This window comes from Garra rufa, chromosome 10 (genome assembly GCF_049309525.1).
Source record: "Garra rufa chromosome 10, GarRuf1.0, whole genome shotgun sequence".
Classification (NCBI taxonomy): Eukaryota; Metazoa; Chordata; class Actinopteri; order Cypriniformes; family Cyprinidae; genus Garra; species Garra rufa.
This window is the reverse complement of record NC_133370.1, coordinates 11,809,007-11,836,546: the sequence shown is the minus strand read 5'-3', so window position 1 is coordinate 11,836,546 and position 27,540 is coordinate 11,809,007. Positions and strand designations below refer to the sequence as shown.

General features: G+C 38.6%; 1 protein-coding gene across 2 annotated transcripts in view; it reads left to right on the top strand.

The window, feature by feature from the left end:
- The window catches only part of camsap2b (calmodulin regulated spectrin-associated protein family, member 2b), a 97,365-nt gene extending 72,473 nt beyond the window's left edge, over positions 1 to 24,892 (top strand). The window contains exons 6-19 of one of the 2 annotated variants that reach the window (XM_073849224.1): positions 7,617 to 7,756; positions 10,623 to 10,713; positions 10,798 to 10,882; positions 10,973 to 10,998; positions 11,184 to 11,250; positions 11,543 to 11,791; positions 13,417 to 15,235; positions 16,941 to 17,077; positions 17,627 to 17,847; positions 19,027 to 19,123; positions 19,286 to 19,351; positions 20,234 to 20,343; positions 21,873 to 21,991; positions 23,297 to 24,892. In XM_073849224.1, coding sequence (XP_073705325.1) covers positions 7,617 to 7,756; positions 10,623 to 10,713; positions 10,798 to 10,882; positions 10,973 to 10,998; positions 11,184 to 11,250; positions 11,543 to 11,791; positions 13,417 to 15,235; positions 16,941 to 17,077; positions 17,627 to 17,847; positions 19,027 to 19,123; positions 19,286 to 19,351; positions 20,234 to 20,343; positions 21,873 to 21,991; positions 23,297 to 23,593 — 3,524 coding nt within the window. In that variant the 3' untranslated portion in view covers positions 23,594 to 24,892. The remainder of the gene's footprint in view (positions 1 to 7,616; positions 7,757 to 10,622; positions 10,714 to 10,797; positions 10,883 to 10,972; positions 10,999 to 11,183; positions 11,251 to 11,542; positions 11,792 to 13,416; positions 15,236 to 16,940; positions 17,078 to 17,626; positions 17,848 to 19,026; positions 19,124 to 19,285; positions 19,352 to 20,233; positions 20,344 to 21,872; positions 21,992 to 23,296) is intronic. The other variant, XM_073849225.1, reaches the window with a different exon arrangement.
- The last annotated feature ends 2,648 nt before the right edge of the window (positions 24,893 to 27,540 follow it).

Sequence of the window (27,540 nt, the reverse complement as noted above, 5' to 3'; positions counted from 1 at the left end):
ATATATATATATATATATATATATATATATATATATATATATATATATATATATATATAAAAATATAATTATATATATATATATATATATATATATATATATATATATATATATATCATATTTGAGACATACCTCACTGCTGCTAAAATGAACAAAGAGGACAAGGAAAAGGCCCTCAACAATCTTCTTGAACAAACAGACTCTTCAAGAGTGCTCTTCACATTTAATTTTGTTTTCAGGGATGACATGGAGTTATTTCTGCAAGAATGTCGTGACAAAATGTGCGAATTGTGTGAATTGTTCATTTTGTAATTTTTGATTTTAATTTATACATGATTGTCATGACTAATTGGGCATAATAGTGAATTGTTCATTTGATAAACTGTAATTGTTGTATAGTTTTAGTTTGTTTCTTTTAAAATTATGCTGCTGTTTGTGTGAGTGTGTAAAGTTTTATTGAAATGTTTTAATTTTCTTGTAGAGAAATGCATGATGCATGTTCTTTGCTTTGGAGTAAATGTTTATTTGTCATGTTGTGATTAAAGCATATTTAATATAAAATGCCTTAAGTTTCAAGCATTATTTTTAATATCATGAACAGAAAATAACTTGTGTAATGCAATGAAAGAACACCTTTATACAATAATATTAAACAAAATATTTTTTAAATGTTAAATATATCGTAAGATGCACAAATAAAGTATAATGTTTCTTGTGAAATAAAAGCAAATTACGCTCCATAACCGTGGGTGGCGCTGCTCTGATAAGAACGTAAGCTCCACCCCTCACTTCCGGTTCTGTGGCTGGGGTTCTGAAACTGGTGCTGCTGCGGGTCTGCAGTTGGATATTATTGGCTTGGAGCGGTCCAACGCGGTATCTATGTATATATATATCTATGGCTAGCCCGACGTCCCTGGGCTCTTGTGTTTCCAGTCGGGCTACCAGAATGTTTCACCGGACTATCAGACGTACTATCGTGAAGTAGAGGACTTCTGCAGGTCCTTAAAACTCCTCAATTTATTTGTATCAAATGCAAGTCCATAAAAAGTTATAAACATGTAAAATGGTATAAGAAAAGTCTTGATTAACGTATAAGTTTAAGAGACGGAAAGTCGATCGCGATAGGTTTGGATAAATCTTCAAAAAGGCAATGATGTCATTGAATAAATATGCAAGCTGTACGTTTCAAAGTCAAAACGCAGCACGGATGTCTTTATATTAATGTATCTGAGGGAACCAACTGTCCTCAGAAACGTGTCGTTTGCATTGTGAATTCATGTCTGATAAAACGGCGTTAGTGCTGATTTGTGTACAGCTGTTACTAGGGAAACCGTATAATTTCAGCGCTCCTAAAGCGCCCCCTCGTGACAAACATTAATTTTTATTTCTAATACATTTTTTTCAACTGTTTATGGGCAAATTATTGCAATTATCGATCCATGTGTAAATGTGAACGAATTTAATGTGCCTTTTAAAAATCTAAACAATTAAGTAATACTAATGTTATATATCTTATATAAATATAAGAAATTATATACTTGATTTATCCCTTTTAATGGTATAAAGGTTGAAATGCCATTTTATTAGATATTTAGTTTTTGTGTCTGTATCTGAATTATGAATCATGTTATTTTATTGGTTAATATTCTACCGTACATTGTCAAACCCCAGCTCTTAAAAAAAAGGGTCATAAATTGCCTTAAATTGATATTTTAAAATGCTGCAGCGACACTAAATGGTGAAATAAAATTCCTTCCTTGATATTTGTTTATATTTGTGTATTGAAAACATTTTTGATTGACATTTAGACTCCTATCTGATTTTCTATATTTAAAAAAAAATATATTTTTTAATTTGGGCTAGTTAAATTAATTTTTGGGCTATCAAAATCTGTTAATCAGAATCGGCCATGAAGATTTAAGATCGGCGCATAACTAAAAAGAAATTGGGTGCTCCTAAATTTTTTGGGATGCTCCTAACTTTTTAAAGTTGGGAGCACCAGTGCTACCAAGTAAAAAAGTTAATTTCGAGCCCTGAAATGTATCGTCATCACTCTACAATACATATCTTAAAATTTTGCATCGCGAAATATCATACATCGAAATATCGTTACTTCCCTATACTTTGGTTAAAAAGTCTCAATAGTAGTATAATAAAACACCCTCTTACCTCGTCAAAATCAGCTCTGCAAAAAATCAGCTCATTTTATTGGATGGTCCCTTTAAATGCAAATAAGCTCTGCTTGCCCCGCCCCTCTTTGCTGTGGGATTATGAGCTGTAGTGTTTACTTTAGCTGCATTTAGCGGCATTTAGCCACATTTAGCGCGTAAAAAGATGTATAAACAACCCTTATACTCACTTGTGCTGTGGGTAAAGCTGCATCAGGAGCGATTTGCACGAATTAGATGCATATGTAGATCGGGATTGGAGCTTTCTTTTTAAAAATGAAAGTAATGTTATCCTCTGGGTCTTCAGTGGCTCAGATGTCAAGAGTAAATGACTACTGCTATGTTTATTATTACATCCAACAACAGAACTCCTCAATCGCTCAGTCTGAGACATTCTTGTCTTCCCCTGCACCTGAGTTACACAAAGTCAACTATCGTGGGAGCGGACTCAAGAAGCTGAGAATGACCTGATTTTAAAAAGGGAATATTACTTTTAAAGATAAAAAAAATGCCACTGGGTGGACCACTAGGTAAATTTCACCCAAAACCGAAAATTCTGTTATAATTTATCCACCCTTGTGTTAAACATGTGACTCTTTGCCAAAAGAAGACATTTTGAATATTGTGTTTTGTTTTGTTAGTTTTTTTGTTTGTTTTGTTTTGATTTTAACAATAAAAGTGTCTCAGGTTACATATGTAACCCTAGTTCCCTGAGGGGAACGAGACGCTGCATCGAAAAGCTTTGGGAACGCCCTCAGCGTGACCACGTTCTGAATCACGTGTGTAATCAGTCCAATGGAATCGCGTGACATCACTGGCATGATGGCGTCACCGACCAGGAAGCTTAAAAGCACGTTCGGTGAAAACAACGCTAGCTTTCGGTTGAAGCAAGCGGATGCCGGAAGTATGGCCCTAAGACGCAGCATCTCGTTCCCTTCAGGGAACTAGGGTTACATACGCAACCTGAGACGTTCCCTTCCAGGTAACTCGAGCTGCATCGAAATGCTTTGGGAACGAGAATGCCCACGCCACCATACTGAAGAAATGTCCCTTCCCAAATAGGGCGAGAGAATGAAGGAGCCAGGAGAGGCTCGGAATCTAGGCTGAAGAACCTAGCGAAGGTTAGGGGCGTGGACCAACCGGCAGCGTTAATCTACTCCAGGGAAAGAACCGAGAAGAAATCTTCAAGGCAGATACTGAACGGGTAGAGTGAGCCTTGACTCCCAAGGTGATGGGAGACCAGAGGACTCAAGGCTACTGAAATGGCATCTACGATCCACCGGCTAAGGAAGGCTTAGCAGCGGAGTGGCCTCTCCTTGGTGGGCCGAAACAGACCGAAGTTGGTCAGCCTTCCTCCACAGAGCAGTTCTGTGGACGTATGTGTCCAGTGCTCACACTGGACACATATAAATAAGCTTCTACTGGCCGGGCTCCCAAAGGGAGGAGGATGAAAGCCTTCAGTACAACAGAGCATGGTGCAGCAGTGGGGACCTAGCGAGGTATCCCACCTAGGGAGGCAACACAGGGCCTCTAGCACCACAGCCAGGTCCCAGTAGGGATGCGAGAGCGTATCGGAGGCCTCAACCTCAGCGCACCGTGGAGGAAACGTTTAACCACTGGGTGTCTACCCACTGAAGTGCCACCGAGAGGGGTGTGGTAAGCAGCTATGGCCGCCATGTAAACCTTCAGGGTGGAGTAGGTTAACCCGGCGGAGAGACGGGCCTGTAAGAACTCCAGCACTGTACCAACTGGGCAGTTAACTGGGTCAAAACTGGCCAAGAAGTGAAGAGCCTCCACCTCAAAGTGTACAGTTTCCTCGTAGAGGGAGCTCTGGACTGGAGAATGGTCTCAACAACCTCGGTTGTGAGACTGAAAGCTATGAACTGTGCCCCCTCAAGGGCCACACCCACAACTTTTACAACTCCAAGCGGGGTGGAGAATGTGCCCTTCCGCCTGTGAGAGGAGATCCCTCCTGACTGGAATCTCCCAGGGGGAGCCGTCTAGGAGGGAAATCAGGTCCAAGAGCCATACTCGACCCGGCCAGTACGGGGCGACTAGAAGAAGTCGGACCCCGTCCCGGCGCACTCTCGCCAGAACTCCTGGGAGCAGAGTGATCGGGGAAAAGCCTCGGCCACGTCTGTACTTGGCATCCAGTCCCAAAGGAGCTGGATGAATCCCCAGGCCTCGGCCCCTGCCTCGACAGGACATCGGCTCCCAAAATGAGATGCCCAGGGATATGGACTGCTCTCAGTGAGAGGAGTTTCCCCTGGGCCCACACAAGGATCTGGTGTGCCAGCTTGTATAAGGGGTGCGAACATTGGTGGTTGATATAAGAGACCACCACTATGTTGCCACTCATGACCACTCCCCAACCGGTGAGGGACTCGTCCATCGCAAGTGTGACGCGGCGACTAGGAGCTCCTAGCATCGGGCCCTGATTCAGGAACCAAGGTTTCCTCCACATGTCTGAGGCACGAAAGCATCGCCGCATGACCTTCATCATGCGAAGTGGGTTTCCCCTCGGGGAGAAGCCCTTGGTTTTGAGTCACCACTGTAGGGGTCTCATGTACAGCAGGCCAAAAGGAATTACGTTGGACGCAGCTACCATCAGACCCAGCAGTTTTTGAAACCGCTTTACAATGACTGACCAGCCTTCTCTAACTCTCGCAACCCTTGTGAGGATTGAATCTACACGAGCAGGAGACAGACGTGCCCGTTTGTGGATGAATCCTACACAACACCCAGATGAGTGGTTCTCTGTGGTGGAGAAAGCACAGCGGATGCCCTGAAGTCACAACGACCCAGAGCTGCATCCACACACTTCGTGAAAGTGCGGGGTGAGAGTGCAAGGCCGAAAGGAAGAACCCGATATTGGTATGCTTTGCCCCTGAAAGCGAACCTCAGGAACTTCCTGTGATGGGGAAGGATGGAGACATGAAAATAGGCGCCTTCAGATCTTACAAACCAGTCCTCGGACCTTATCTGTGACATGACCTGCTAGACCGTAAGCATATGAAATTGAAGCCCATGACTGTACGTTTCAGCAAGTTTAGATCTAAAATGGGCTTGAGGCCCCCATCCTTCTGGGGAACAATGAAGCACCGGCTGTACAACCTGGACTCTTGCTCATGAGGAGGGACCACCTCGATGGCCTCCTTCCCCAGAAGAGTGTTTACTTCTTGTTCCATAACCAGAGCTTGCTCGGGGCCCATGATAGTGGGAAATACTCCACTGAAATAGGGAGGAGGAACACCGAACTGAATGCGGTAACCTCTTTCCACAGTGTGCAGGACCCATTGAGAGACAGTCGGCAGAAGTTTCCACACTGCCAGAAAGTCTACAAAGGGAATCAGCCTCTCGAGGCTGACTTATGGTGTTAGAAAGACAGCTGACATGGGGTCCTGAAGCGGCGAACCGGCAGGAATGCACCCAGCCAACTGTCGATGGGGACCTCCGTAGAGGTCGTGAGCTTCCTGATACCGCTACGATCTCGGGCGGTAGTCGAGAAATATGTTCGCTGGGGGTCGTTGCGCCATGAAGCACCCTAGGTGGCAGGATTGGCAGAACGATCCCCTAGGGACACTGAGGAGAGACGGGCAATATATAATGAGGTGTTAACCGCCCAAAGGGGACTGTCCCCGTCGGCCCTCAGGGCCTTTTTGCCGGGCCCTTCTTAGCCTGAAAGACCACCCTCAGGTCGGTCTTGGGCTTAAAAAGGCCGGACTAGAGGAGAGTGAGGGGGTGAATCCTCATCGACGCCCTCTACATCCACTCCTCGGAGGAAGACAAGAGAACCGCCGCGCCCTTTCCCCGGGGGGAAGAAACCGCAGAGCGGGCTTCCGATCCCAATGAGCGGGCGGTGGATCTGACAGGGGAGGTAGAAGATAGGGACTCGCCCGTCTCCATACGCTCTGCCAGATCCAATTGCGATCCCCACAGCTGCAATCCCCAGACCCGCGAGAAACGGTGGTGAAAGCTCCCTCCTCGAAGAGAGCCTTCACGGGAGCGGAGCACACGCAGAGGCATGCGTTTGCAGTGCGGCCAACCAGCCCCCACGAGGGCTGATGCCACACGCGCCACTCCCAAACAAACAACACACAAGCCCTGTGTGTCCTCACTCAAAATAAAACGAGTGCACGAAGAAACACACTGTTCTTGTAGTGTTGCTGCATATCAGCCTTATAAACATTGTTTGACACACACACAGACAAACAATCACTCTCTAAATGAAAGTTGTGCAATTGTGCACGAGAAACGGAGAGTGACTACACATAGATCGCTTGTTGAATGAAAAAAAGCTAGCGTTGTTTTCACCGAACTTGCTTTTAAGCTTCCAGGTCGATGACGTTATCACGCCGGTGAATTCACGCGATTCCATTGGACTGATTACACACGTGATTCAGAGCGTGGTCACGCTGAGGGCATTCCCAAAGCGTTTCGACGCAGCTCGAGTTACCTGGAAGGGAACATACATTGACCAGGTGCAGTCAGTTTTAAAAACTGACAAAATTGTATACTTTATTATTTATTCACTGAATTCCAGGCCTTCTAAATGAATACAATAGCTTTTTTGTGAGGGAACAAACGTTAGTGGCATTGTTTTGTTATTTTTCTATCTATTAATTGAATGGAATTTTTAAAATTGAGATTATTTCTATATTAAATTGCACAATTTTATTTTATTGGTAGAGGGGAGAAGTACATTTTGGAGGATGGCAGGATTGGGAAACAACATGACTTGGACTAAAATTTGTCTAACCTGCATGAAGTCTTAATTTTGTTTCACTAAGACGTTTAGTTGAAATACTGTAGTACAACCCTCTAACAGAGGCCTGTACAGATAAATCCTCAACAAAATACTCTGCGCCTAATCTGGCCCGATAACAGACACACACACAGAATAACAGACACACACACACACAGAAACAGCATCAGGAAAACTAAATTATCCACTAAGCTGTCTCTGAAGTCCTTTGTGTTACAAACACAACAACATTCAAATATTTAGAGTCATTTGAAGGAAACAAAAGTCTCTGCCTCTTGGTGATATAATAGCAGGTTTTCTTTGACTTACTTGTGCTACTAAAGCCACTTGATGACACCACAAATGTCTTTGTAACTTTTGATCAATTTGATGCATCCGTGTTATATAAAAGTCATTATTTCACAAGAATAAGGGTGGAGGAAGAAATGAGCAAAAGGAACAGACAGAGCGAGTAGGAGTGCGTGAATGGAAGTTTGAGCGAGAACAGAGGAACAGTTATTCAAACATAAACACATCTCAACCCCGTGACTCTGAGGATTCTGCTCGTTGCATCACATATTCTGGTCCCACCCTTCACAGACATTCTGAAACTTCATTGGCTTCTATTTGAGTTCTGTCTCCGCCCCCTCAGATCTACTCATTACATCATTGGCTGTTATGTGGTTTGTTCCCTCCCCATCCAGATATCTGTGTCAAAGAAACAATGTCATTGGCTGACAGTCTATACAATCTCCAGCTGATCCAGGAGTTCTGCAGAGAAAACCTCAACAACTGCTGTCACTTCACTCTGGAGGATATGCTGTATGCCTCCAGCACCATTAAGGTAAAGCCTGATGTCCATACAGTTTACTTCTCTTTACTACATTTATATTTATGCATTTAACAGACGCTTTTATCTAAAACGACTTACAAAAGAGGAACAAAAGCAATTTGATGATACCATTTTACAGAAAGATTGATGGATTCTTTTTGATAGATCATCTTAACATGTTTTGATGATGAATGTTGCATGACAATCACTGCTCTAATTTTCTTCAGAAATTTAATTTCACTACAGAAGACAATAGTATATATTCTGACTAACTAGTGGGAATATTTATTTATTATATTATTTTTTTCCTGGTATGATTTAGTATCTGAAGTTTTCAACACAACGAATAGGATGTGTGTTTCCCATTTGTTTCAGTGTTGCAAACTTTACATGGTTTCTAGGATACAGATCCTGAGCGCTTTCTCTGGTGATTTTCCACTGTATATCCTTTTTTAGTTTGAGGCCAAGATGAATGAGTGATCACTGGAGTATTACAGGGAATTTCAGCAGGGTTGATGCAGGAAAGGAAAGCTGACCAATGCGTGGTTTAAATCTAACCGTTTGGGATGACTGAGTCATCGTTTGTGTGTATGTGAGAGCGCTGCCAAGTGGATTGCCTCAAACAGTTATGTCAAGCGGTTTGTCTACATAAACACAGTCCATATGTAGCCGTTACCTCACAAAGCCACCATCATAACATATTTTTTAAGCAAATGTGTTACATTTTCCAAACTGGCCGTGATGTCAGATGAATTTGTGGTCGATTATGTAAGCCAGGTTAGAATTCATGCTGTCCAGTAAAACAAAGTAAATCAACATTTGATTTCTTTGGTCATTTAGGGTTTAAGTAGCGTGTTTTTCACTAAATAACTTTTTTTATGAGGCCAACAGCCACTAATTGTGGTGAAATAAAGGTGTCAGGACTGAATAAATCAGCAGAGAGTGCTGGGTCTGTTCTGTTCGTGTCAGCCTGCCCCAGTTGCTTTGTTGTTTTGGTCGGGTCAGGACACCCTTTAATGCACTGAAAGAGACTCTTTTTAGTCTCTAAAAAGCTGCACTGTTGCTTTTAATAAATACACCATGTTATGTTATTCACTGAGGAAAGTCTGAAAGTTTTCACTGTTATTACAGTATTTCAGTAGCTTAAATTTGTGCTTGTGTTGTCACAATAAAATGTTATATTGGGTAATCAGAATCTAGACTTCACTGCCTTCATGTTTAGATCACATAACCATGCTTAGTATTTCTCATGCAGTATATAGTGTGTATACTGACTGAGTGTGTTATGGAAAATTTCTGTATGCAAAGAATACCTAAAGTAATAACTTATATGGTTTCATAATTTATTAAAGTTAGCGTTGCACATTTTTTAAGTAGTAGGCAGTTCACAGTATATACTGTATAAAAGTATACATACAGTAGCCTTTAAAGGGATAGTTCACCCAAAAATGAAAATTTGATGTTTATCCACTTACCCCCAGGGTTTCTTCAGTATAACACTAACGGAAGATTTTTAACTCAAACCGGTGCCATCTGTCAGCCAAATAATGGCAGTGGATGGGCACAAAACCTTTAAAAGTCTTGCAAAAACCGATCGTTTCGTATCTTAGGACATCAGTGTATCGTCACGAGCTGCAGGGTGTAATTTGGATTTGTCTGTGCATGTTTTTTTTACTTTTAAAGGTTTGGTGCCCATCCACTGCCATTATTTGGCTGACAGATGGCATCGATTTGAGTTAAAAATCTTTGTTTGTGTTCTACTGAAGAAACAAAGTCACCTACATCTTGGATGCCCTGGGGGTAAGCAGATAAACATCAAATTTTCATTTTTGGTCGAACTATCCCTTTAACTTCCAGAACAAAAATGTACAGATAATTTACTCACCCCCTTGTCATCCAAGTTGTTTATGTCTTTCTTTCTTCAGTCAAATAGTTTTTTGAGGAAGAACATTTCAGGAATGTTGTCCATATAGTGGACTTCTATGGTGCCCATGAGTTTGAACTTCCAAAATGCAGTTTACATGCAGCTTCAAAGGGCTCTAAATGATCCCAGCCAAGGAAGAAGGTTCTTATCTAGTAAAACGATCAGTTATTTATAAAAAAACGAACTACACTTTTTAATGACAAATGCTCGTCTTGTCTAGCTCTGCGATGTGAATGCATACTCTGTGCCCCACTGTTTAAGACATCGCTGTTTTACCTTTTTTGTAAAGGGCGTTTGACCTTCTTTGGACGTTCACTTTGTAAACACTGGGTCGGTACTTCTGCAGCGATGTAGGATGATTTTGAAGTTGGGGGAGAAAATGAGATGCTAGTTTTTCGGCATACCCTAACTGTATTGAACAGGAGTGCACAGAGTACGCATATGCATCACAGAGCTAGACAAGACGAGCATTTGAGGTTAAAAATACATAAATTGTCCTTTTTTTTCCCTTTTTTAGAAAATAACCGTTTTGCTAGATAAGACCCTTAGTCCTCGATTGGGATTTTTTTAGAGCCCTTTGAAGCTGCATTCAAACTGCATTTTGGAAGTTCAAACTCGCAGGCACCATAGAAGTCCACTATATGGAGAAAATTTCTGAAATGTTTTCCTCAAAAAACATAATTTAATTATGACTGAACAAAAAAAAGACATGAACATCTTGGATGACAAGGGGGGAGTAAATTATCTGTAATTTTTTGTTCTGGAAGTGAACTAATCATTTAACTTGCTTTTTGATGTTAGAAAGAGTCTATAGGAGAACATTGACACCTTGTGGTTATAGAACAACATTACTAGAGCAGCAACAAACATGTCTGGCACTTTGTTTTTAAAAATTGAAGAGAGTTTTTTCTTCAGTTTCTTCTTATTCATTTTAGTGTGTTTGTATGTTTTCAGAGTAACTACCTTGTGTTTATGGCAGAGCTATTCTGGTGGTGTGAAGTTGTGAAACCATCTTTTGTTCAGCCCCGAACACTCAATACCAAAGGTCTGTCTCATCTGGTGTTATTATATTTGGTATGCAGGTCATGCATTTTATTAACATCAATTTTGCTTATCATTTCTTTTGTAGTAGCTGACCCATCCCAGTCCAATAAAATGGCTCCCATAACCAAACAAAACCTGATCCACAGACCAGGCAGTCCGGACCGGTCTAGGTTTGTCTTTAATACATTGCAATTGTAATGTGAAATAATTTATCATGAGTGCAAGCCTGAATTTATATTCCAAACAATTTCATCCTTTAGGTCACAACCTAAAAACGACAGCTCAGGTAAGATTTCAAAAACTAAGTCACATTTTCATAGAACTCTCAATAGTTTTGTGTATCCTGTAGCTCAGATAGTAAAACATGAATCGAGAACACATACTGATATAATTTATAGCTTGAATGCACTGAATAAACTGTTTTATGTAAGTAAATTTATTCTTCTTACTTATTTCTTTCTCTCACTGCAGTTATCAGGCGGTCGTCCTCTTTGTCATATGTGGACGGATGTGTTGGGACATGGCCTAAAGAGAAACGGTTTGTGCCCTTTACAAACTGTCTATGCCAGGGGTGCCCAAACTCAGTCCTGGAGGGCTGGTGTCCTGCAGAGTTTAGCTCTAACTTTCCTCAACACACCTGCTGGGAAGTTTCTAGTATGCTTACTAAGAGCTTGAGTATCTAGTGCAGGTGTGTCTAATTGGGGTTGAGCTAAACTCTGCAGGACACTGGCCCTCCAGGACCGAGTTTGGGCACCCTTGGTCTATGCATTTAACTCTTTTACTATGTCTTTTGCATGCTGCAGATGAGTAACTGTTTGTCTTCACTTCAGGTCTTCAGCTCATGGTATATCATTTGAGATTCCACTTGATGACAGCATGAGTTCATCTTCAGGACGTGGACTGAGCCGATCGGCAAGCACTGAGGGTTTGGGCTTTAGAGTTCACCATGCAGCTCGAGGCATGCGAAGGAACCTCTCATTCCAGCCCGTAAATGGGAACGCCCACGGCAAAATACGTGAGGAGGATGATGAGGAATCCAACAAACAGATCAGCAGACATCGTCTGGGAAACTGCGCTGGGTAAATCTTTTGTGCCTTTTTGTCACATTTGAAGCTACAGTTCAACCAAAAATAAAATTTTGTCATTGTTTACCCACTTTCATGTTGTTTCAAATCTGTGTTTTTTTAAACACAAAAGAAGTTTGACTAAATGAAAAATGACTGTCAAAATGAAGAAAAAGCAAAAGCATAAAAACAACGTAGTCAATAATTAAGGCTAATAAGCCAGTTTATTTGCAATGAAAGTGTCCAAAGTGCAATATTTGGCATACACATAACAACTGCAATGTATTTAAAATTTAAATAATATGTACACTGCGGATCAAAAGTTCGGGATCAGTAAGATTTTTCATTTTAAAGAATTAAAAAAAATTCTTATATGCTTATCAAGGCTGCATTTACTCGAACAAAAATACAGAAAAAAAGGTAACACTGTGAAATATTATTAGTTTATAATAAGGGTTTTCTATATTACTATATTTTAAAATATGCTTTATTCCTGGGATGCAAAGCTTAATTTTTATCAGCCATTACTTCAGTTTTCAGTGTCACATGATTCTTCAAAAATCATTCTAATAAATCTTTTCTAACAATATAAGTCTTTGCTATCACTTTGAATCAATTTAACAAATCAAAGTTAAAACATTAAATAAAAGTATTAATTTCTTATAAAAAAGGAAAGAATAAAAATTGACTGACCTCAAACTTTTAGATGGTAGTTAATATTGTTACAGAAGATTTCTATTTTAAATACACACTGTTCTTTTCAACCTTTTATTTGTTAAAGAATCATAAAAAAAAATCACAGGTTCCAACAAAATATTACGCAGCACAACTTTTTTCAACACTGATAGTAAATCAGCATATTAGAATGACTTTTGAATGTGACACTGTAGAGTGGAGTAATGATGCTGAAAATGTAGCTTTGTATTACAGGAATAAATACATTTTAAAATATACTCACATAGAAAACATATTTCAAGTTATATTAACTTGAAATAATATTTCACAATATTACAGTTTTTTATGTATGTTTCATCAAATAAATGATGATACAGATATTTGTTGCTGTCCAATGATTTTCAATCCTAAATTGCATATGTTTGGAGATTTCATGTCTTTCTTTTTTTAGTTGAACAGTTGAGAAATTAAGGTTTTTGAGGAAAACATTCCAGGCTTCAGTCACGATCAATGGATTGATGGTCCAAATGACAGATTTTTTCACTAGATAAGACCTTTATTCCTGGGCTGGGATTGCATAGAGCCCTTTGAAGCTGCAATTTGGACCTTCAACCTGGTGGCTCTTATTGAAGTAAAAAATCCTGGAATGTTTTTTTTTTTTCAAAAACCTAAATTTCTTTTTGCCTAAAGAAAAAAAGACATAAACATATTGGATGGGTGAGTAAATCATAAGTGAACAAATCTTTTAAAAATGCCAGCCCTTCTTCAATCAATCTGCTTCAGTATAAATGCACCATAAACCAGCATTTATACTTCGCTTCTAAGACAGCTTGCTTTATATATTTTTTAGAAGGAAGAAGTATATAAAGTTTTATTATATTCAGTGGACAGCTATTAAATTTGGAAGTAATAGTTAACTAGATCTTGAGAGATCACGCAAACTAAATAAATGTCCCATGTTTCAGGTACTCAAATGGTGTATCGGCAGAAAACCCAAGCCCTCCATACGACCCTCAGCCCAACACCCCTAGTATAGAAGAAGCCCTGAAGATCATCCATGACTCTGAGCGACCCCACAGCAGCTTGCAGGCCCCATCTGGGGACAGCGCCTTTTTCCTTCACAACCCTTCTTCTCACAACTCTGCATCTGACACAAACAATCCAGAGGATTCCCTTAACAAGGCCAGAGCAGCAGATGATGCAGATCTAAATTCCACCTCGACTGACATGGACACTGGAATCCACGTCCGTACCGAGGATATCCAGGACGGACAGGATGAGGATTCATCCCTGAAGGACTATTCAGACATGGACCAGGACTACGAAGCTCGTTCCTGTCCACTTCCGGAGACATCCGACAGCCCGAGTCTTTTGGGAACACGCTCCCTGGCCACCAGCATGGCGTCTTCATTGGGTTCTGCAGTTCGGATGACAAGCTTCGCCGAGCAGAAGTTTCGTAAGTTAAACCACGGTGATGGCCGCAGCAGCGGAAGTGGTGGTAACACACCTGAGAGCGGCGACCTGAACATCCCAACCCCAGGAGCGACCGGGACAGTTCGTTCGGTTACTCCTGACTCGCGTAGCCCCTCTCGCATCAGCTCCCCTCGTGATCCCTCGCACCTGTTGGCATCAGAGATGGTGCAGTTGAAGATGAAGCTGGAAGAGAAACGAAGAGCCATTGAGGCGCAGAAGAAGAAAGTCGAAGCAGCTTTCACGCGTCACAGGCAGCGCATGGGCAGGACTGCCTTTCTTAATGTGGTCAAGCGTAAAGGAGTCGTGTCCCCACTAGGGGGTGACAGTGAAGGCCCAGATGGTCGGGAAAAACAAACACGTGATCCACAACCCCTAAAAATACCTTTGAATTTGAATAACTCAGATTCTAGTCTTGAGAGATGTCGACCAGATGGTGCACCGCCGAAATCACCTCTAGAGGAAGCAGCCGTGGAAGTTGACCTGTCAGAGTATACGCGATCCATCGAGCGTCTGAACACGTCTCTGAGCTTCCTACAGTCAGAGATGCAGCGCTTGGCACAGCAGCAGGAATGCATCATGCAGATGCGCGAACACCAAAGTTGGGTGATTTCACCACCGGATCCGTCGCCTCGCAAACAGCTGCGGGAGATGCGTAGCAGCAGTGTAGTAGGCCGAGGATCGGTGGGGTCACTATCCCCCATTTTGTCATCTACTGGTTCGCCACGCACGACACACCGTTCACCTTCTACAATCAAAAGGAAGTCTGCGTCTTTCCACGCAAGGACGCCACGAACACCAAGGCCCAACGAGCTGAAAGTTACCCCGTTTAGCCGGATGCTCAACACGCCACAGTCAGTGGACAGTCTGCCTCGACTTAGACGCTTTTTGCCGAGTCAATCGCAGTCCAGTTCATTTGCCTATATGGGACATGATGAGGGACCTTCGAATGAGGACCACACAGCTAGAGAAAAGCCATGTAAGCAAGAGCCCAAAGATGCACAGAAAGTAGCTGCAAATTCGCCATCTGCTCAGGTGAATGAAAAGCAGGGGGAAGAAAAACAGGATGTTGGAATGAGTGACAAAATTATGAATGCGCAAACATCTAAGGTTCTGTCTTGGTCGGCAATGAGCCATTCGGCGGTAAATGAAGAAGAGTCGCATGGGAAGAAGGATCTGATTGAGGTTCCTCTCTCTGTTCTGAAGCCTCTGGATGGACATGATCTGGAGAGTAGCAAAGAAACAGAGGCTGGACCAGAATCTGGACAAGAATCTAGACCAGACCAGAAGATGTGCTGTGGCTTCTTCTATAGGGTAAGAATGAGATATTTATATAGGAAGTGTGAAGACGTGGAGAGCAGAAAACACTCATAAAGAAAAGTTGCCTAAATCAGGGGTTTTTAAATTGGGGTCACCAGTTTAAAGAAAACCATTGTAAAAAAAGTAAAAAACTATATATAGTTTTACTATAAATACCACTATCAGTCCTGTAACAGCAAAGTAGAAAAAAGTAATAATTTAAATTAATAGAAACTTTTGGAAGATATTTTTCAAATAATATTGTATACATATACAGGGGTGGTCAAAAGTATTAGAACGTGTTAGAATATGTTCACCAGCAAAAAGTCAGTTATTTCTATATTTTGCTGTAATGTGTCAGTAGGAAATGTCAGTTTACATTTCCAAACATTTCTTTTGCCATTAATTGTAATAATCCAGTAAGATTTTTGTTTGTACAAGAAGTCTGACAACAGCCAGTGCTCCACACAGAGATCTGATCTCATCATCATTCAGTCTGTCTGAAATGACATGAAGAAACAGAACAAACTGAGACAGGCTAAATCCAGAAGAACTATGACGACATTTCTAAGATGCTTCAAGAGGCCTACCTTCAAATCTACCTGAACAACTATGCGCAGGTGCACCTAGGACAAAAGCTGCTTTACACCTAAAGGATGGTCACACCAAAGGTTGATTTAAGTTATTAGTTAATTGATTAAGAAAATCTATTTATGACATTATTTTTGTCAGCATCCACATTTTACAGCATTTTTACACAAGTGCCTAAAACTGTAAACAGTATGTAGTTCTTCAGGTAAGTTTCTTGAAGCATCTTGGAGAGGTTGCCACAGTTCTTCTGTATCTAGTCTGTCTCAGTTTGTTTTGTTTCTTTGTGTCATTCCAGACAGACTGGATGATGATGAGATCAGATCTCATCAGTCTGTGTGGAGCATTGGCTGTTGTCAGACTCCTTGTGCAAACAAGAATCTCACTGGATTATTACAATTAATGGCAAAATGAATATTTGGAAATGTAAATTAATATTTCCTACCTGGAATATCTGCCTTTATTTATTTATTTATTTATTTATTTTAGCCAGTGAAAATACTAGTGTTCTAATAATTTTGGCCACCACTGTATACATAAAAATATATTATCTTTTAAATACAGTTTTTAAAAAAAAATTAGGATAGGGTCCCTCATAAGCGAATGATCATATTTATTTTCAATTAAATTAATTAATTAATTTTTTTTGTATTTTTATATTTATTTTCCATTTAAAATATTGAATATAAATAACTAACATTTTAAAGCAATAAAGAAAGAAAAACAATATGAATGAACTTATTTAAGGTATTCACAATAATTAGCAGATTTTACTGCCGTACTTGGCAATATTTCTCTAAAATATCCAATGTCCATATTGTTTCATTGAAACAAAGTACCTCATGTTTGACATGAATGTTGACAGTGTATGATGCTCTGTTCAACTGCTTCAGCATGTCTTTGTAATTTTAACCCCATTTTAATGTGCAATTCATCTCAAGTAAGTGTCATCTCAAGTCATTTGAGATGGACTCTTTGTATTTTAAAATATGTTTAAGTTCAGTGTTTGTGTTTTCTATCAGTCATGAAGCACAGCACAGTGTTCTGGAAGAGACATTGTCTCATACACCCAGCTGCACATGAGGTTCTGTGTCAGACTGAATGAATGTTTGTTTGTGTTGCTTTGACTCAGGATGACCTGAAGGCAGAGGAGGATATTGCACAGAAGAAAGCAGCTCTGATGGAAAAAAGGCTACGGCGAGAGAAAGAGATGCAGGTCAAGAAACAGCAACAGGAGGCCGAGATGGAACAAAAGAAAGAAGCAGCACGGTATGAAAAACACAACTCCAACATCACACAATAACAGAGAACCACATGATGACACAAAAAGAAAGCCACATACTCGCTGATACTGTAGCTAATTGAACACATCATGCTCACAGAAATCAATCTGCAGTGGAGAATACTGTATAATGTACATTGTAGTTATAGGTATTTAAAATATTTCTGACCAATATATATCTAATAAAAAATTATCTTTTTTTTATTTCTCTTATTTATGCTGAAATGGCATAAACAGGTGTTTTTAAAGCAGAGAAACAAACTAGTTATTTTCATTTACATTCAGCTGCATAACCATATCTAGTAATAAAATGCAATATTTACTAAAGCATTTTAAGTTTGTGTCTTCCCAAAACATTTCTAAATGATGACACAATTTAAATGTTGATTGTTTATTAAAACTACTAGGCTTCCATCCATCATTCACCTATTTTGGTTCTGTAAAAGCTATCGGTTTGTTAAAGCTATTAAACTTGTCAAAGCAAGATTTGAAGGAAATGTGTTCATCATACTTATATTCTCTGCTACCTTAATCAGATTGAAAGCGGAAGAGGAACGTCAGAAGAAGGACGATGAGAAGGCAAGACGGGATTATATAAAAGATGAATATATGAGGAGGAAGCAGCTGAAACTGATGGAGGACATGGACAGTGTTATTAGGCCACGCCCCCCTAGTGTCAAGCAGAAGAAGCCACGCCCCAAATCTATGCACAGAGACATCATGGAGTCTCCAAAACCTCCCGCACGGACAACCACAGGTACTGTATGATGGGAAATCCAGGTTGTCAGTCTTAAGCCCTATTTGCAATATTTGTAATAATTGCAGAGGTTGTCTGTGATCTCAATCTTGTGTCTGTAATTTGTAAAGTAAATATTCCCCCGCAAATTACCTACCATATTTCACTGAACACAGAGGTCCTTTGATAATATTAGTCCTGTGCGTATCGGCATTTCTGTGATTTGGCCAGGATTTGGTGGGTCGTATATCATTTTTTTTTTTTTTTAGTTTCCTGCGCGCCTTTTTATCCATCTTATGTGAAGAATGGAGGTTGCGTTGGAGTGTTTTGATTATGTTTTGAGTATTTTAGGTGCTCGGTCATATCGCTATTCACCATATACAGCTATACAATTTGCAGAAATAGAAAGCTGAAAACCATCAGAAGAGCAAAAAAGAATGATTAGATGGGGATGGATGACATGTATAGCAGCCTACAGTTAGGAGCATTCTTCTCTTTATGATGTATAATGTTACGCAAAGCCTTAACGTCATATCTGGGAGATAAGTCTGTAAATTCGAGTGAAAAAAATTTGTTTTTTGAGGAAAACATTTTAGGATTTCTCTCCATATAATGAACATGTATGGTGCCCTCAAGTTTGAACTTGCAAAATGCAATTTAAACGCAGCCTCAAAGGGCTCTAAACGAAAACAAATTGACAATTTATATACTTTTTAACCTCAAATGCTCGTCTTGTCTCGTCATGGGAGTTTTTCGGCATACCCTAACTGTATTGACCCGGATCACACAGACTATGCATGCCCATCGCAGAGACGAGACAAGACGAGCATTTGAGGTTAAAAAGTATATAAATTATCAATCTGTTTAAAAAATAACCAATCGTTTGACTAGATAAGATCCGTCTTCCTCGGCTGGGATCATTTAGAGCCCTTTGAAGCTGCGTTTAAAAGTTAGAAGTTAGACAAAATTCAGATCCATTATATGGAGAGAAATCCTGAAATGTTTTTGTCAAAAACATAATTTCTTCGACTGAAGAAAGAAAGACATGAACATCTTGGATGACAAGGGGGGTGAGTACTTTATCTGTACGTTTTTGTTCTGGAATTGAACTAATCCTTTAGCTCTTGTGATATCAAAGGAGCTTTTGAAACTGGCTTTTAAAAGAAAATGTATGCCAATTATGTGTATTTGTTTGTTTAGGGTCACGACCGCGTGGGTATTCCGTGTCCAGCTTATCACTTGCCTCCCTTAATTTGGCAGACAATGAAAGTGTCCAGTCAGACAAGAGGACATCCAGGTGAGACTGTAAAAGATCATTTAATAACAGAGAAAGTAATGACAGTTTTTGTTGAAATGACAAATGTCCCACTCTTGTACTAATAAGTACTGACACACATCTCTGTTGTCTTGTTCATAACCCTCTGTCTACGGTATCTCTGTCTTTTCTCTGGTTGCTCAGAGGCAGCAGACTGTCTCCTGGCAGTCTGTGTTTCTTTCTGAGCTCTCCTAAAGGGAGAAAGGGAAGGTCAGTTTGCAGACAGCATCACACCCATGTCATCAGCTCGCAGGGCTCCGACGGCTTGTCATTTCAGCTTGGGCGCTGGACAAACTCATTCGCTTTGACAGATCACTGGTTCATCAGCATAATAGTAGAACATAATAAATATACTTATCATCTTTGAATCATTTGTTCTGAAACAAATCTTTGTGTTCATATTTTGTTGTTTTACAGTATAAATTTGTGTTGTTGTTTTTTACTACTGGCTCATGTTTTAGCAATTGTTTAAGAAACTCAGTTTAACATTGTGTCTTAAAGGGATAGTCCACCCAAAAATGAAAATTCCATTTCAAACCTGTTTGACTTTGTGTTTTTCTGTTGAGCACAAATAGTTATTTTGTAGAATGTTGGTAACCAAATGGTTTTGGGACCAATTGACTTCCATAGTATGGACAAAATATCCTATGGAAGTCAGTGGGACCAGAAACTGTTTGGTTGCCAACATTCTTTAAAATATCTTCTTTTGTGTTCCACAGAAGAAATAAAGTTCCTGACCAGCGACAAGACTTTTTGTCGGTCTATCAGGTTGCAACAAAATCATGCTGTATAAAAACATCACATACATTCTGATTGGCTGTGACGTCTATGACGAGTCATGCAGAATTTTTCTTTTCTTTCACTGTTAGAGCAATGAGTAGCCTATTTCTGCTTCATACATGCTTCGCTTTCTTTTTTTCCTGCTTTCAGCTTCTCAACATCTGTGTGTGGAGTTATGCTTACTGCTGGTTTTTGGGCAGTTGGTTTCATTCTAAACATTGCTTTTTCCAGCAGCAATAAAGGACACCTGTTAAATTAGTACTTTATGCTTTATAAAAGAGCTATTTTAAGTGTCTGATTGTGTATTTTCAGGCCAGAGTCTGCAGAGGGCTTTCTGTCACCGTGTCCATCCGTAAGTGGAAACGGGGAGAACTGGGAACTCGAATCAACATCGTCTGCAGCATCCAACGCAGAATACACAGGTGACATGGCAGTCCTTCAGTACTGCATATGAAAATCTTTGCACTTTTATCATTATTTTGCATGCACTTTCTTTGATTTGTTGAATGTTTTTAAAATAAGTCTCTGTAAAAATATCTATTTTCCATTTTAATATATTTTAAAATGTTATTTATTCCTGTGATGCAAACCTGAATTTTCAGCATCATTACTCCAGTCTTCAGTGATCCTTCTGATTTGCATTTCTTATTATAAGTGTTGAAAACCTTTTTTGTGAAACTTTAGATTTTTGTGAAAACTGTCCCTTTTTTTTTCAGTATTTTTTGATGATGAATACCAACTTCAAAAGAACATTTTTAACAAATCCTTTTTAACATTACTTAATGTTATAAGTGTTTAACTGTTTTACTTTTGTAGATCCTATCTGAATAAATGTATTGATTTCTTTTAAAAAATCTTGCTGACCCTAAACTTCTGAAAAGTAGTGTATATACTGAATGTTTGGACATTGTTTTAATGAACTGCAAAAACAAACAAATTGATTTATAATCTGTATAATAATTTAACCTAAAATCTTGTTTTTTAAGAAGTCTCTTATACTCACCAAGGCTGCATTTACTTGATCAAAAATCCAGAAAAAAACTGTAATATTGTGAAATATTAATACAATTTAAAATAACGTTTTCTTTATTTTAATACTCTTTAAAATATAATTTGTTCCTCTCATGCAAAGGTGAATTTTCATCAGCCATTACACAATTCTTCAATGTCACACAATGAAGATCATTCTAATATGCTGATTTGATATTCTGTTTTCATCAATGTGGGTAACCATTGTGCTGTTTAATATTTGTTTGGATTTTTTGATGAATAAACAGTTAAAAAGAACAGCATTTATTAAAATTAGATTTCTAACAATATAAGTCTTTACTATCAAACTGAATACATTCTTGCTGAATGTATTCATTTAAAAAAAAGTTGTTTTGAATAAATGCTGTTCTTTTTTACTTTTTATTTTTAACAATGTATCCTTAAAAAGTATTACAGATTCCAAAAAAATATTAAGCAGCAAAAACAGTTTTCAACATTTCAACAATGATAATAATTCAGCATATTAGAAGGATTTCTGAAGGATCATGTGACACTGAATACTGGCGTAAAGATGCAAAATATTCCGTTTTTATCAAAGGAATAAATTATATTTTAAAGTATATTAAAATAGAACACCATTATTTTAAATTGTAATAATATTTCACAATATTACAGTTTTTTTTCTGTATTCTTAAACAAATGCAGTCTTTCTGAGTTTAAGAGACTTTGTTTAAAAACATTTTAAAAATCTTCCTGATTTTAAAATTTTGAAAGGCAGTGTCTGTATATCAGCTGCTAACTTGCAGTATGCCATTTACTCCAACATCAAACTGAACACACTAAACTTTGACATTTAAACTGGGTAGAATTGAATGACACTTGTCATAACCTTGACTCTCAGCAGTAGTCTGCACACAAATGTTGATAGCTTCCTCTAATTCTTATGTCTCTTCCTCTCTAGGGCCAAAGTTGTACAAGGAGCCCAGTGCTAAATCAAATAAATACATCATCCAGAACGCACTGGCTCACTGCTGCCTCGCGGGTCGCGTCAATGAGGGACAGAAGAACAAAATCCTGGAGGTGAGGAGAAAAAATGTTGCAAAAAAGGTTGCGTGCAGTTTGATGCTAATCTAAAAACTATAATTCGACCTGGAGCTCAATTCTATTTCAGTTTAATCTATGTGGTGAATTAAAGGAGTAGTTCACTTTCAGAACAAAAATTTACAGATAATGTACTCACCCCCTTGTCCTCCAAGATGTTCATGTCTTTCTTTTTTCAGTCATAAAGAAATTATGTTTTTTGAGGAAAACATTTCAGGATTTCTCTCCATATAATGGACTTCTATGGTGCCCCGAGTTTGAACTTCCAAAATGCAGTTTAAATGCAGCTTCAAAGGGCTCTAAATGATCCCAGCTGAGGAAGAAGGGTCTTATCTAGCGAAATGATTGGTTATTTTCTAAAAACATTTATAATCTATATTTTTTAATCTCTACACAGAGTACACACAGAGCTACACAAGACAAGCATTTGAGATTAAAAAGTACATAAATTGCAATTGTTTCAAATAACCGATTGTTTTGCTAGATAAGACCCTTTTTTCCTCGGCTGTGATCATTTAGAGCCATTTGAAGCTGTATTTTGGAAGTTCAAACTCAGGGGCTCCATAGAAGTCCATTACATGGAGAGAAATCCTGAAATGTTTCCCTCAAAAAATATAATTTCCTTACAACTGAAGAAAGAAAGACATGACCATCTTGGATGACAAGGGGGTTAGTACATTATCTGTAAATTTTTGTTCTGAAAGTGAACTACTCCTTTAAGACCCTTTCACACCAAGCACGCTGACAATAACTATAAAGAGAACGTTCTAAAAATTGTTTCAAATTGAAGGGAATATAGTGTAAGCTAGACACGATTCTCTGTTTAGACGCGTTTCGCAATGTGCATGAGGACACCTACTGGTTGAAGTCGTGTAAATGCAACAAAAACAGACAGTTATTGTGGAACAGTAATTAGTTATTGTGGAATTTGAAGCGATTACAAGGTTAAATACTTAAAGGGATAGTTCACCAAAAGATGAAAATTCTGTCATTTTTTTACCCTCATGTCGTTCCAAATCCATAAGGGCTTCGTTCATCTTCGGAACACAAATTAATGTGGTAACGTTGCTTAACCGTGGTAGTTGCATTGCAGTCTATGCAGGGTCAAAAAGCTCTCAGATTTCATCAAAAATATCTTAATTTGTGTTCTGAAGATGAACAAAGGTCTTACGGGTTTATAACAACATGAGGGTAAGTAATTTTGTGTCACTGTTATTCTTGGTCTAGATTGTCATTTAAAACCTAAAGGTGAATAATAAGAATTAGTTTTTGTTTTTTTCGCAGGAAATGGAGAAAACCGAAGCCTACAACTTCCTGATTCTGTTTAGAGACTCTGGCTGCCAGTTTCGCTCTCTATACAGCTATTATCCAGAGTCAGAGGAGATCAGCAAGCTGGCTGGAATCGGTCCCAAGACCATCACGCCCAAAATGATCGAGAACCTCTACAAATACAGCTCGGATAAGAAACAGTTCAGCAAAATCCCCGCCAAGACCATGTCAGCTAGTGTGGACGCCATCACCATCTACAGTCACCTCTGGCAGAACAAGAAACAAATCACACCCAAAAAACTGTTCAAATAAATACACAGCTCTCTGGCAGATATCTGTTCCTGCCTATCGGATATTACAGTGCACATCCTGAATGTAAAGAAACACTTTTGCGGGCTTTGGATGTTCATTTGTGGCCAATTTGAGACTTTCTGTTCTATAGTACACACACTTGTGTGTGTTTGTTTGCAGCACTGACGGATGCGCTTTTACTTACTTTTTATTTTAAACGTTCTATTTTGTGGCCTTATGCTTGTCTAGTCGTGTCTTTTATGCAATGCTTAACGCACAGTTACTGAGTTTATGAGCAAGTCATTGCATCGTATGAAGATACTCAATCTGCTTCTTTTGTGTTTGTGGAAATGCAGGTGTAAAAGAATATTAGGGGCATACTACACTTGAAGACTAACTTTACACATGGTCATGCAGTTTAAAAAGCATTTAATGTACTGGAACCTTCGTTTTTTGCTTTATTTAATGTCTGCGTTTTTATATTTTGGGTAGGATTCGTAATTGTTGCGGAGCTGCTACTCCAGAGGAACGTGTGTAAAATTAGCTACAGTAAGAGCTGTTCCCTCAAGACTCTTTCTATAAAATGAACACGCTCGTGTTACTCTGTATGTGGTGTAAATGTAATGATGGGGCCTTTAACTGATCAAGTTGAGGACCAATACTAAACATATTAGCTAATACATTCCTAAATACGTTGCTATTGCTAGCGTCACGATCCAGAATATCTGGGTGCCATGTATGTTTGAAACATACATTTTAGAGAGACGGATCAGTTTAGCTGACTGTTTGCGTAGAGTAAATTTCCATAAGAATAATACAGAGGAAACACTGAGTTATTGAATATCATATAATGAAGCTTTCAAAGAGATGGTGCATATTATTGCTAAATCATGTGGTAACTTGTTTTTAATTATGAAGTGCATTTTAAAGAGCTGGGATTATTTGGGCAGGCTGTTGTCTGGTAACACGTTTTGTCTTCAGGTGCAAAAGAATCGCAAGATATTTGTTATTTTTACTAAGTGAAGTAAATCATCGTTTGAATTTATTGATGCTGTACAGATATAGTTTTACATACTAAGCATATTTTTTAAGCCATGGAATATTACTGATATTTTTCATATGAAAAAGATGACGTTTAACGGATGCAAGTACGATGGGGGCGTGATAAGAGCAGAAGTAAGCTCTTCTGAAAGATGTTCATTTCCACACGCTGTCTAATCTTTTTCTGGGTCATGTCCGCTATTTGTTCATCATATGCTTCGTCTGTTTGTATTTGAATGTTAACCTCAAGATAAATACAGATTTACAACCAAAACTTTACCTGTTTGTCCTATTTTTCCTTTCTGTTATGATCCAGTGTACTTGTAATAACATCATTCATGGCTTGAGTATTTATGGGTAGGGATGTGATTCATAAAAATGTAAAAATTCTGGTTCTGGTTCCTTACAAGTAGTATTTTAATTAGAAATGGAACTGTTGAATAAATACTGAAGTGCAACGCAATTTTTTTTTATAAATTAAGAGATAATAGCAATGAAAACAAGTATTCTAATCCTTACATTTTCTTAAAGGCAGCATACATGTAAGGCAACAAATGATTAAAAAAAACTAATAAAGCGTTAACATATTTAATTCGTTATAATGTATAAACAAAAACGCATATTGTGTTTAAGTTGTATATTAAAATGTAAATAAAGTGATTGATTTAAGTATTTAGTATTGTTTGAGAGCTTTTGAATGTCTTTGATTTACTAAAAAGAACTCGTGCTTAAAGGAACACTCCACTTTTTTTGGAAATAGGCTCATTCACCAACTCCCCCCGAGTTAATAAATTGAGCTTGACCGTTTTGAAATCCATTCAGCCGTTTTCCTGTTCTGGCGATATCACTTTTAGCATAGCTTAGCATAGATCATTGAATCCTATTAGACCGATATAGCATCACATTAAAAAAAAAAAAAAACAAGTTTCAATATTTGTCCTATTTAAAACTTGACTCTTCTGTAGTTATATCGTGTACTAAGACCAGCGGAAAATGTAAAGCTGCAATTTTGTAGGCTGATAAGATTAGGAACTGCACTCCCATTCCGGCGTAATAGTCAAGGAATTTTGCTGCCGTAATATAAGCGCAGCAGGCGCAGTAATATCACGCAGCTCCTGAAATTCAGGCACAATTTCAAAAAGCCGGTCACATTGGAAGTTACCTGACTGGGAACTAATTTTAGGCACTGTGTGATATTACTGAATAAACAGGACAAATATCGAAACTCGTTGGTCATTTTTGAACGCGATGCTATATTGGTCTCATAGGATTCAATGATCTATGCTAAGCAATGCTAAAAGTGATAACGCCAGAAAAGGAGAACGGCTGAATGGATTTCAAAATAGTAAAACTCAACTTATTAACTGGGGGGGATTTGGAGAATGAGCCTATTTCCCCAAAAAAGTGGAGTGTTCCTGTAAGAGTCCAGTGCTATACTAGTCGTGCTGTGTGTTTTAGATTCACTAAAAAGAATCGGTTCAAAAGAGTCATACTTTCAAGAAAACGATTCATAAGAGTAATACATTTGGGAGTCGGACAAAAGTGGTCATGCTGTAGCCTACTTCAGATTCACAGAAAAGAACGGCTCGTATGAGTCATTTGTTAGTTTTAATTACTATAAAAATCCGGCATTTAGGAGTGATTTATAGAGAGTTGGACTACACTAGCGCTGTATGAATTTTGTTTATCTAAAAAAAACCACTAGCTCATATCATAAGAGTCATTCATTCAGGATTCGGACTATACGCGCTGTTTGTTTTAGTATCACTAGTGTGGTCGCGCTGTACTTTAGATTCACACACAGGAGTGAATCATTAGAGAGTCAGGCTACACTAGTCGTGTTGTATGCATTTTGTTTCTCTAAAAAAATTTGCTATCGCATGAGAGTCATTTGTTCGAGACTTATACTAGTATACTTGTCCCGCTGTGAGTTTTAGAATCACTAACAAGAACTGGTTCAAAAGAGTCATACTTTCAAGAGTCGGACTACACTGGTCATTCTGTATGCATTTTAGATTCTCTGAAAGAACCAATTCTTAAGACTGATACATTAGGGAATCAGAATAAAGTCATGCTATACTTCAGATTCACAAAAAAAAAAAAAAAAAAAAAAAAAGAATCGACTCATAAGAGTCAGTTGTTAATTTTTTTTTTTTACTAAAAAGCACTTAGGAGTGATTCATTAGAGTCGGACTACGCTGGTTGCACTGTATGCATTTGGTTCTCAACTAAAAAAAAATCAGTAATTTGTTCGAGACTCAGACTATATAGTCTCAATGTGTGTTTTAGAATCACTAACAAGAACTGGTTCAAAAGAGTCATACTTTCAAGAGTCAGACTACACTGGTTGTGCTTTGTGCATTTTGATTTGATTTTTAATTTCATAAGAGTCATCCGTTTGTTTGATTCATTTAAAAAAGAACCAGCGCTTAGGATTGATTCATTAGAGAGGGGCTCTGACTATTATTAGTCCCTCTGTGTGTTTTTGATCCATTAAAAAGAATCGGTTCAAAAGAGTCATATCAAGAGTCGGACTACACTGGTCATGCTGTACTGGATGCATTATGATTCTTTAATTCTCTGAAAGAACCGACTCATAAGAGTCATTAGTTCATTTGATTCACTTAAAAAGAACCAGCGTTTAGGAGTGATTCATTAGAGAGTCGACTAGTCGCTGTGTGTTTTACTAAAAATAATTGGCTCAAAACTGGACACTGGTCGTTCCGTATGCATTTGATTCTCTAAAAAAACAAAAACATTTATAATAGTAATCCATTATAGGGAGTCTCACTAGAGTGGTCGCGCTGTAGATATAATTCACATAATAAATAAATAATTAAATAAATAAATGTAAATAAAGATGTTCAATAGTTGGTTAATTAACATATTTTAATAAAAGGTAAACAATAAAACAATTACGAATCACA